General features: G+C 44.8%; 1 protein-coding gene across 3 annotated transcripts; it reads left to right on the plus strand.

The window, feature by feature from the left end:
• The first annotated feature begins 1,534 nt into the window (after positions 1-1,534).
• PPP1R15B (protein phosphatase 1 regulatory subunit 15B) lies at positions 1,535-11,086 on the plus strand. Of its 3 annotated transcripts, none has more exons than XM_053604245.1 (2): positions 1,535-3,627; positions 10,240-11,086. In XM_053604245.1, the coding sequence occupies exons 1-2, from the start codon at positions 2,455-2,457 to the stop codon at positions 10,444-10,446; spliced, it is 1,380 nt and encodes a 459-aa protein (XP_053460220.1). In that variant the 5' UTR covers positions 1,535-2,454; the 3' UTR covers positions 10,447-11,086. The 3 variants fall into 3 exon arrangements, with proteins under 3 accessions (XP_053460220.1, XP_053460219.1, XP_053460221.1); XM_053604244.1 differs by having other exon boundaries at positions 1,535-4,377; positions 10,240-11,084; XM_053604246.1 differs by having other exon boundaries at positions 1,535-3,790; positions 10,240-10,391.
• Positions 11,087-12,026: the final 940 nt, after the last annotated feature.

A 12,026-nucleotide genomic window follows, 5' to 3' on the forward strand; every position in this document is an offset into this window, starting at 1 on the left:
CTACCAAGGACGACAAAGTGAGATTGGTAGAGTGATTAAAACTTCCAGCCAATTTTGGCTCGGTGCCTGTAGTTCAGGGGGCTACAGCGCCAGCCACATACTAGTCTGTGCCAAGAGGGGTGGCTCACGTCTGTAATCCCAACACGGGAGGCCCAGGCGGGTGGATTGCCTGAGCTCACAGGTTTGAGACCAGCCTGAGCAAGAGCAAGACCCCGTCTCTAAAAAATAGCTGGGGGTTGTGGTGTACACCTGTAGTCCCAGCTAGTTGGGAGGCTGAGGCAAGAGAATCGCTTAAGCCCAATAGTTTGAGCTTGCTGTGCACTGTGCCGCTATGGCACCCTACCGCACTCTATGGCACCCTACCACACTCTACCGAGGGTGACAAAGTGAGACGACTCTATCTCAAAAAAAAACCAAAACAAACAAACAAAAAAACACACAAAAGGATAATACTCTGTGCTTCTTTCTTTGGGTGTTGTACTCTGTTGTTCTGGTTGCTCAGGAAGTGACATGAATTGAATGTGTTCCCTGCTGGGAAGTATAAAAGGCGTGAACAGTTCTGGGGACTAAATTTCTTTTGTCCTCTGTGACTTCCCCGGCTTGCTCCACAGCCATAGTGTAATAGGGAGGCACCCTTATGTGGTATGTACCTCAGTTGAATGCTGTAAGACCTCAAACCTAGATCCCAGGCAACGCTCAGTAGTGATTTAGAAACCCTAAGGCAAAGAGGGTGGGAATGGATAAGAATTATTCATTTTGCATTTAAGATTTTTTTCATTCCTACTATTATTCACTCCAGATGTTTTGTGTCTAGGGTCAGACTTGTATTTACACAACATCAGCCCAACTCTTATGTCAAGTTGATAGCCCACTTAGCATTCACACAAGTCTAAGATAAGAGTAAAATGGACCTTCCCTATGTCCCAGTTTGCACCCGGGGATTCAATCACCCGAATATTTAGGAAAGGCCAGGGGTTGTCTCACGCCTGTAATCCTCCCACTCTGAGGTGGAAGCAGGAGGATCCTTTGACCTCGGAAGTTGAGACCACTCGAGATCAGAGAGTGAGACCTGGTCTCTACTAAAAACAGAAAAATAGCCAGGCGTTGTGCTGGGCGCCTGTAGTCCCAGCTACTTGGGAGGTGGAGGTAGGAGAATCGCTTGAGCCCAAGAGTTGGAGGTTGCTGTGAGCTGTGATGCTCACTCTACCCAGGGGACAGCTTGAGGCTCTGTCTCAAAAAAAAAAAAACATAATAATAAAATAAAAATAAATAAAAATAAAAACAGAAAAATTAGCTGGAGCTTGTGAGGTGCCTGTAGTCAGTCCCAGCAACTGGGAAGGCTGAAGCAAGAGGATCGCTTGAGCCGAGGAGCTTGAGATTGCTGTGAACTAGGCTGACGCTAAGGCACGCGCTAGACAGGGGCAACAGAGTGAGACTCTCAAAACAAAACAAAACAAAACAAAACAAAACACTACACTCACAAATAAAAAATACAACACAGCAACTACGTACACAGCAACTTGCATTGGGTATTATAAGTAATCTATGGATGGTTTTATTACAGTATATGGATGTACATAGGTTCTATACAAATACTACATCAGTTTGTGTCGGGGATTTGAGCATCTGCGGATTTTGCTAAAGGGGTCCTGAAACTAATCCTCTGTGGATAATAAGAGGGGACTGTATACTGTGTGTATAAGGCCAATAGTTAGAAGGCCTACAGGGAATTCTCGGGTTATCTAGAAACCGTCTCCCCTCCCCCAAATCCTTCCCTTTAGCCTAGGGGATGGTGGGGGCGGTCTCCTAGGAGACCAAGGTCGAAAGCGCGCATGCGCATACGGAGCGCCAGGCTGATGCAACCTCACCCAGGCGAGCAGCTCTAGAGTAAGGAAGCCGACGGGGAAATTTGACAAGACCAATCGGGCTCCTCTGGGAAGTGGCAGAAAGGTCCGCCCACAGGGGCTCTGCGAATGACGCTAGGCGGCGCAGAGTTAGTGGCGTAGACGCTCGCTGTCCCCCGTCTCATCTGGTGGCTGGGGTGTTCTGCCTCCTCGCTGGCCCTGCGGCCATTTTGGGCTTCTCAACCCTTCCGGTGTCGCGCTGCTCAGGGGCTTTTTTAACGGTCGGTCTCTCCGGAAAAGTCGGTTCCATCACCGCGGAACGGCTCCTATCTATGGTGTTGACACCTCCAGAGGACTAGGACACGTCCTTTCCTGACAGGATGGAAGTCGCTTCAGCCGTCGCCTCCTCCGCGGGCCGTCCGGCGCTGTGGTCTGCTGCCCGTAGCCGAAGCCGCTGCCTTCTGTGGCTTTTCTGCTGGCCCGGCGATCGGCCTGGAGTACCGATTCCGCCACTAGGCGAGGCCGAGACTGTGTAGGCCTCTGAATCGCGTCCGACCTCCAGCCGCAGAATTACGCCGGCCTACGGCGAGAGACTGCCAAGAAAAAGGAGATGGAGCCGGGGACTGGCGGATCGCGGAAATGGTCCGCTCCTCGGGCGGGCTCCCAGTCCTGGCTGCCTTTCTTTTTTTCTAGGCGATCGCTTCCAGCCTCTTCCAAATTCCCTACACCTTCTGACCCAGAAAATTTCAGGGACACTACCCTGCTTTCCTCTGCTCAGCCCGAGCCTCGGACCCGCTACTGGACCAAGCGGCTTTCCCAGCTCCTTGCGCCGCTCCCCAGCTTGCTTCAGAAGCTGCTGATTTGGAGTCACATCCAAATTAGTGGGCCGATTCCGACAAGATGGCTAGATTTTTCTGGAGGCTACAGCGCTCTGAGAGTCCTGAAAGGACGGGAGGAAGCAGCCGATCCCACAGCGGAGAAATCTTTGAGTTCGCTGCGGTTCAACTCATCAGACTGCTCAGTTGCCAGTCCCCTTGATTGGCTAGAGGAGGGGATCTGCTGGCAGTGCGCGTCCTCGCACCTAGAATTGGACCTTAAAACCAGGGGAAGTACTTTGGACCGTGCAGTACACGTGCTTCTTTTAGAGCAGCAGCAGCGGAAAGTAGAGCTGTTGCCGAGTGGCGTTCAGTGCCATGTGTACTCTGACCAGGAACTTGGCTCTTCACCCTCCGGCCCTCTCAGCGTTCAGCGCTTAGGCAATTTCAACGTAGTATCCTATTTGCTGAACTCCACCTACCTGGACCGCCGTCCCCAGCTGGAGCTCAGCTATCAGAACCGCGCTGGAAGTGGCCAGCTAGTTGATTTCCAGGAACTAACTCCGGAGTATAGCTGCCTGATTGAGGACGATTGTCATCCCCAGCCACTGAATGCAGAGATATCTCCAGCCACATGGCAGGAATGTCCACCACTTTCTAGAGAAGGCCTGCCAGAAATTCACCATCTTCGCATGAAACGGCTGGAATTCCTTCAGCAGGCTAGCAAAGGGCAGGAGTTACCCACCCCTGACCAAGATAATGGCTACCACAGCCTGGAGGAGGAACACAGCCTTCTCCGGATGGATCTGAAACACTGCAGAGATAATACAACACAGTTTGTTCCCCCTGCTGGAGCCATTCCAGGAGCCACCCAGGAACTTACTGAAGAAAAAATTGAATTGTTGACTAGAGAGATTCCACTTGCTTTGGAAAAACAAAGCCCATTGGAGACCTGTCCTTCTTGTGAGGTACCTACGGTAAACAAGCCTAGAGAGGACCAAATTTGTGTAGTTGACTACTCCTGCAAAGATGACCTTCCCATTTCTGCCAGACCAGCTTGTAGTAACAAACTGATAGATTATATTTTGGGAGGTGTGTCCAGTGACCTGGAAACAAGTTCTGATTCCGAAGGTGAGGGTTGGGATGAGGAAGCTGAGGATGATGGTTTTGATAGTGATAGCTCCCTGTCAGCATCAGACCTTGAACAAGACTCTGAAGGGCTTCACCTTTGGAACTCCTTTTACAGTGTAGATCCTTATAATCCCCAAAACTTTACAGCAACAATGCAGACTGCTGCCAGAATTGTTTCTGAAGACCTTTCTGATTCAGAGAATGATTTATCTGACAGGTCTGACCTAGCGAATTCTTCCCAGACCGGAAGCCTTCCTGAGAGCCTTGACCATAATTCTGGGGAGGAAGATGATTGGGAATCTAGTGCAGATGAAGCAGAGAGTCTCAAACTTTGGAACTCTTTCTGTAATTCTGATGACCCCTACAACCTTTTAAATTTTAAGGCTCCTTTTCAAACATCAGGGAAAAATTGGAAAGGCTCTTGTGACACAAAGAGACTATCTGAGTCCATTGTGGCCATTTCTGATTCTTGCACCTTACTTTCTTGTAAAGTGCAACTGTTAGGAAGCCAAGAAAGTGGATGTCCAGACTTGGTACAGCGTGAGGTTCTTTCTGGAGAAAGACACACACATATCAAAAGAAAAAAGGTTTGTTTATTTTAACATGTCTGATAATTCTGACTTTTCAGGTGGGTAAGTATAGTAGCATGACTTTTTTTTTGGAGGCGTAGGATTGCTTGTTTGGGGGGAAGGCCTCATGTGTTTGGATTGAGCAATGTTTAAATGACCCTCTCCTTTCCTTTTCTTCTCACCCCACCCCCCACTAGTTCCTGCCCAAAATGAAGATGCCAGTGTATAGATGTTATCAGAAAAGTGCCATTTTTTACAGCTCTTGTTTCACTGCAAGCTTCAATTTCTCACACTTTTTAAGGGAACAGAAATATTAAAACTTACGTATACATGATTTAATTTTGCTGGAGATTGGGGGCCTGGTGTGGTGGCTTATTCTTGTAATCCTAGCACTTTGGGAGGCTGAGGTGGGAAGATTGCTTAAGGTCAGGAGTTTGAGACAATCCTGAGCAATAGTGAAACCTCTTTCTCTATAGAAAATAGAAAAATTAGCTGGGCATTGTGGCAGGCACCTATAGTGTCAGATTTGGGGGGGAGGTTGAGACAGGAGGATTGCTTGAGCCCAAGAGTTGGAGGTTGCTGTAGGCTGTGATTCACTGCACTCTGACTCCAAAAAGTTTTTCTTTTTTTTTTTTTTGTAGAGACAGAGTCTCACTGTACCGCCCTCGGGTAGAGTGCTGTGGCGTCACACGGCTCACAGCAACCTCTAACTCTTGGGCTTACGCGATTCTCTTGCCTCAGCCTCCGGAGCAGCTGGGACTACAGGCGCCCGCCACAACGCCCGGCTATTTTTCTGTTGCAGTTTGGCGGGGGCTGGGTCCGAACCCGCCACCCTCGGCATATGGGGCCGGCGCCCTACTCACTGAGCCACAGGCGCCGCCCCAAAAAGTGTTTTTTATGGAGATAGAGAAAGTTCTGTTTTAGCCATAGAGTTTTAGAACAATTTTAAATAAGTTGTTTGCAAACACTTTATGTTTTATTTGTATGACAGCAGTGTCTTCCTTCCTGTCCATTAGAAAGGGATGGTGATACCAAGTAGCAAGTCAGTTTTGTCTGGTTGTTTGCCCTGAAAGAAAATAGTAGTAATTTTAGTATCAGAACTTTCTGACATTACATGGTTTTGATTGCTAGTCAGCAACAATATGGGAAATGGTATTGCCTTAGGAATGCGATACTAGTTTTCCGTGGCCAGCTACAGGTTAATAATCACAGTAAACAGTGATGGCCACTTCGTTTACCTTGAGTAGTTGCTTCCTATTCCCAGTTTAGTCTTAAAAATTCTTGTGGTGTTTTCAATTACATTGTTAAGTTAACTTTATTTTGGGAATCTTTTGAATTGCTTCATTTTTCTTTATTGTTTAATTCAGCTAAAATTATTATTATTATTATTATTTTTTTGTAGAGACCGAGTTTCACTTTATGGCCCTCGGTAGAGTGCCGTGGCCTCACACAGCTCACAGCAACCTCCATCTCCTGGGCTTAGGCGATTCTCTTGCCTCAGCCTCCCGAGTAGCTGGCTAGTTTTTGGTTGCAGTTTGGCCCGGGGCCGGGTTTGAACCCGCCACCCTCGGTATATGGGGCCGGCGCCTTACCGACTGAGCCACAGGCGCCGCCCTCAGCTAAAATTATTAATTGAAAAGAAATTCCCCCAAACTCATAGTGTCTTATTGTACAGGAAAAGTTTCTTTAGTTTTTAATACTTTTATTTGGGAAGAGAAGGGGGTAAGTTTTTGTTGATCACAGATTCTGTAGCATCAGGGAGTTTCAAGTAGACAGAACCATAATAGTATATTGGCTTCCAATGGCCAGCTTAATACTTTGAAACTATCCCTGGGGTAGAAAATACTGCTAAATGTTGGTAAGGTAAACCTATAAAAGCAGAGTAAGTCATGATAAAAATTAAATTTTACTTCACACTTCATAAATGCCAACATAAAAGAGTTTTTCTCTGCCTTTTTATGAGGCCCCTTACAAAATGATCTATTTAGAGTGAATAGGTAAGAAACAAAGTGGGGCACTGGAATGAGCACTAGACATCTCCAGACCTGTGTTCTTTACTTTCCTAAGTGGTTAAGGCAGAGAAATTTGGAAGACAGCCAGACTTCCAAATTTGGCTGGGAAGTTATTTGACTGTTATGGCCTGGATTCACTCATTTATCTGATGGGGATAATAATAATATCTGTTGACAAATTATTGGAATATTTAAATGAGATGAGTAAATAAAACTTATAATTAATTGCCTTACCTTTAAATGATCTCTTAACTATTCAGGGACCTCAAGCCATTCTTCTGCCTCTTTTTAGCTTGCTTATTGAGAAAATAAAATGAGTGGTGTAGATGAGACTGTTGACTACAATCTAGAAGCAAAACTTATAAAAGATTATGTTTAAGTAGTATAGACTTTTGTGGCAGTCTTTGACTAACCTGTCATTCTTCAGGTATTCAGGAATAATGGATAGTACCTAACTCTTACAATGAGGCTTTCAGCTCTATGGGGTTAAAATTCTTTGTGTCATGGCTAAACAGTACAGTGTGTGGAGCCAGACTTAGTATTTGGATCTCGATTACATCCACTTAGACGCTGTGTGATTTGGAAAAGTTAATTTTTCTATATCTCTTTCCTTATCTGTATAACGGGGATGATGAATAATATTTCATACCTCGGGCAGTGCCTGTGGCTCAAGGAGTAGGGCACTGGTCCCATATGCCTGAGGTGGCGGGTTCAAAGCCAGCCCTGGCCAAAAAACCACAAAAAAACCCATGAAAACAATATTTCATACCTCATAGGGTTGATGTGAGGATTAAGTGAGATAAAAATTGTAAAGCTCTCTGAAGAGCCTGGCATATAATAAACCCTATATAAATTTTTACTTTTTGTCTTAATGACACAATGAATAAGTGATATTCCAGATTAGAATGCAATATCTAGTAAGGTGTTACATACCTGCTAATTGTCCTCAGGGGCATTCACTGGTCTGATGTAAAGGGAATGAAAGTGGTTCTAGGCCACAGTGGGATTGGCTGATGTAACTATTGAACACAGTTTAAAGCAAGTATTTACTTTTGGAGTTTGATACTCTAGAAAGAAATTTCTTTTCTTTTTTTTTTTTTTTGTAGAGACAGAGTCTCACTTTATGGCCCTCTGTAGAGTGTCGTGGCATCACACAGCTCACAGCAACCTCCAACTCCTGGGCTTAAGCGATTCTCTTGCCTCAGCCTCCCGAGTAGCTGGGACTGCAGGCGCCCGCTACAACGCCCGGCTATTTTTTGGTTGCAGTTCAGCCGGGGCCGGGTTTGAACCAGCCACCCTCGGTATATGGGGCCGGCGCCTTACCGACTGAGCCACAGGCACCACCCAAGAAATTTCTTTATTAGAAATCAAGTGGGGACTAAGTGGTAATGAGTAGGGATTGTCATTACATGTCATGTATATTGTAATAGTCGCAATTTCATGTCTGTGTAGTGGTAGCATATTGAATACAAAGAGGCTTTGTATCTTCCCTGCAAAATCTCTTCCAGTAGGGCGGCGCCTGTGGCTCAGTCGGTAAGGCGCCGGCCCCATATACCGAGGGTGGCGGGTTCAAACCCAGCCCCTGCCAAACTGCAAAATAGCAGGGCGTTGTGGCGGGCGCCTGTAGTCCCAGCTACTCGGGAGGCTGAGGCAAGAGAATCGCTTAAGCCCAGGAATTGGAGGTTGCTGTGAGCTGTGTGAGGCCACGGCACTCTACTGAGGGCCATAAAGTGAGACTGTCTCTACAAAAAAAAAATCTCTTCCAGTAATAGCCTAACGATACTAATTTTGTTGAACTTCATTTACTAAATTACTTTCTGTTCTCTATTCTGATTACCGAAGTAATAATACGAAAGCAGTACTACAGGTTTATGATTCAAAATTGGAAATTGCTGGCCGAGCACAGTGGGTCACACCTGTAATTCTAGCACTCTGGGAGGCCGAGGTAGGTGGATTGCCTGAGCTCACAGGTTTGAGACCAGCCTGAGCAATAGCTGACTGTTGTGGCTGGTGCCTGTAGTCCCAGCTACTTGGGAGGCTGAGGCAAGCTCCCTTGGCGCTTGAGCCCAAGAGTTTGAGGTTGCTGTGAGCTATGATGCCACTGCACTCTACAAGGGTGACAAAGTGAGACTGTGTCTCAAAAATATGGAAAGGGCTGAAAAGTGAAAAGAAAATTTTTAAGTGAATAGAAATAAATGAAAATATTGTTAAAGCCTTTGTGCTATGATAAAAACATTGACTTCCAGGGACATAGTGGTTATTTTCTGGGGAAAAAAAAATTTTTTTTAACTTTTTTTAGAGACAGAGTCTCACTTTATTGCCCTCAGTAGAGTGCTGTGACGTCACAGCTCACAGCAACCTCCAACTCCTAGGCTTAGGCGATTCTCTTGTCTCAGCCACTTGAGTAGCTGACTACAGGTGCCCACCATAACACCCGGCTATTTTTTGTTGCAGTTTGGCTGGGGCCAGGTTCGAACCCACCACTCTCAGTATATGGGGCCAGCATCCTACCCACTGAGCCACAGGTGCTGCCCATTTTCTGAAATATTTTGTTTTATCATTTTGTGAGAAGAGTATTACCGAACTGTTATTTTCCTAAGAATTAAAAAATAGCAGGAATTAATAACAGCAAGAAAATTTAATTTCCTCATCTCGATTCATTTTAACACCAGAGGGCCAAGAGCTGGTGTGAGGGCATTGTGTGTGTGTGTATGTATAGATATATGAGAGCTATATCTACATATACGTAAATGAAAGATTCAGGTTGCTTTTTGTGTGTGTGAGACAGTCTCATCCTCTGGTCCTGGCATCATAGCTCACAGCAACCTCAAACTCTTGGGCTCTATAGATCATCTTGCCTCAGCTTCCCAAGTAGCTGGGACTACAGGTGCCCACCACAATGCTCACCTAGTTTTTTCCCTCCATAGTTTTAGTAGATATGGGGTCTTACTCTTGTTCAGGCTGGTCTTGAATTCCTAAGCAATCCATCTACTATGGCCTCCTAAAGCGCTAGGATTACAGGTGCGAACCACCATACCTGGCCCAAGTGGCATTTCTGTTTTTTTTTCAAATGCCATCTATCAGACTTTTTTTTTTTTTTGAGACAGTCTCCCAAGTAGCTGGGACTACAGGTACCTGGCATAATGCTCACGTGCTTTTTTCCCCCTATTTTTATGTTTATTTTTATTTTATTTTTTTTGAGACAGACTCTCAAGCTGTCACCCTGGGCAGAGTGCCATGGAGTCATAGTTAATAGCAACGTCCAACTCTTGGGCAAGCGATTCTCTTGCCTCAGTTTTTCTTTTTCTTTCTTTCTTTTTTTTTTTTTTTTTGAGACAGAGTCTCACTATGTTGCCCTTGGTAGAGTGCTGTGACATCACAGCTCACAGCAACCTCCAACTCTTGGGCTTAAGCGATTCTCTTGCCTCAGCCTCCCAAATAGCTAGGACTATAGGTGCCTGCCATAACGTCCAGCAATTTTTTGTTGTTGTTGCAGTTGCCATTGTTGTTTAGCTGGCCTGGACTGGGTTCGAACCCGCCACCCTCAGTGTATGTGGTCAGCGCCCCACTCACTGAGCTACAGGTGCCACCAGTTTTTCTATTTTTAGTACCGATGGGGGTCTCTCTTTTTGCTCAGGCTGGTTTTGAACTCCTGAGTCCAAGCAATCCACCTGCCTTCGCCACCCAGAGTGCTAGGATTTCAGGCGTGAGCCACTGCACCAGGCCTTTGAAAAAAAAATTTAGCTTTAAGTATAGTTGGACAGATAAGATATTCTATATTCTATAAGAATTAGTAACATAAGAGTTATTGACATTAATGCTAATTGTGAGATACTGGAGTTATTAAAATTAGTCTTTGTCTTTATAGGTAACCTTTCTTGAAGAAGTTACTGAGTATTATATAAGTGGTGATGAGGATCGCAAAGGACCATGGGAAGAATTTGCAAGAGATGGATGCAGGTTCCAGAAACGAATTCAAGAAACAGAAGATGCTATTGGATATTGCTTGACATTTGAGCACAGAGAAAGAGTATATAATAGACTCCAGATGCTTCAGAGGACTTCATGTTTTTGAGCAATGTTAAGATCAGTTACATATGACAGCCTGTTGTCCTAACATACATTACCTCCTACTTGAGAGGTTTCTTTTAAAAACAAATATTGGCAGCTGTCCTTTGACCTTTTTTTTAGAGGAAATGTAACTTGGATCCAGTGATCTGATTTTTTTTTGGGGGGGGGCAACATATCCCACATAGAAACATTCAGGTTTGAAGTCATTCCTGATGAAGAAAAAGATAGTTGTTTTTTTTATTGTTTGTTTTAAATGACCTTTACTTGCTTAGAGTTGTCCTTTTGCACTTTCAAAACTTAATTGTCTTGGAAAATTATATTTATAGGGCTTAAAGCCTGTTTTAGTCTTAGTTTAAGTTACATATGCCTGTCTGAAAACTGTGCTCTTGTTTGAAATCAGTGCGCTTCTGTTTTTCTATATTTTTAATTTCTGTGATTAGACCTACCTCCCTTATATTGAAAAAAATAATCTTTTTTTTTTTTTTTGTAGAGACGGAGTCTCACTGTACCTCCCTCGGGTAGAGTGCTGTGGTGTCACACAGCTCACAGCAACCTCTAACTCTTGGGCTGATGCGATTTTCTTGCCTCAGCCTCCTGAGCAGCTGGGACTACAGGAGCCTGCCACAACGCCCGGCTATTTTTTTTGTTGCAGTTCAGCCGGGGCTGGGTTTGAACCCGCCACCCTCGGCATATGGGGCCGGCGCCCTACTCACTGAGCCACAGGCGCCGCCCGAAAAAAATAATCTTATATATGCTACTAACTTAAAAGTACTAACTTAAAGTTTTTTTTTTTTTTCCTTATAAAAATGGCTTTGGTTAAAAATGTGTGGTAGGGGGCGGCGCCTGTGGCTCAGTGAGTAGGGCGCCAGCCCCATATGCCGAGGGTGGCGGGTTCAAACCCAGCCCTGGCCAAACTGCAACAAAAAAAATAGCCGGGCGTTGTGGCGGGCGCCTGTAGTCCCAGCTACTCGGGAGGCTGAGGCAAGAGAATCGCTGAAGCCCAGGAGTTGGAGGTTGCTGTGAGCTGTGTGACGCCACGGCACTCTACCCGAGGGCCATAAAGTGAGACTCTGTCTCTACAAAAAAAAAAATGTGTGGTAGATTTTTATTTCTTTGTTAGGTTCTACCTAAGATGTTTCCATGGACTGCCACAAAAATCTTTGCTACTTTCGGAAAGCTGTATCTGTCTGTCAAATATTAACACCTAATATATTCAATTTCTGGGCAAATTGTTCTTTGGAGACGGTTCTACATATGTTATGGTTCTGTGTTGAATGTGTTTCTTTGTACCTTATAACAGGTAGAAATTCCAAAACATCTAGAAAGTAATAATTGTATCATAGGCATTTATTTTTTTTAAAACAAAAGCCTAGTGTTTTCCTAGGAGGATGTCAGGAGACATCTCAGAGTAATTTGGTTTTGTTGTGTATGCTCTCAACATAAAACCAGTGTTATTAATACCATGCCTCAGCACTGTCACTTTTAAAACCTGTCGGGATGACACTGTAAACTTGAAATGAGCAGTTCTAAATTTTCAAGTTGAAATGTAAAATAATAAACTTCAGCAATATATGGGTTTATTGT

This window comes from Nycticebus coucang, chromosome 10 (assembly GCF_027406575.1).
Source record: "Nycticebus coucang isolate mNycCou1 chromosome 10, mNycCou1.pri, whole genome shotgun sequence".
In the NCBI taxonomy this organism is placed as follows: Eukaryota; Metazoa; Chordata; class Mammalia; order Primates; family Lorisidae; genus Nycticebus; species Nycticebus coucang.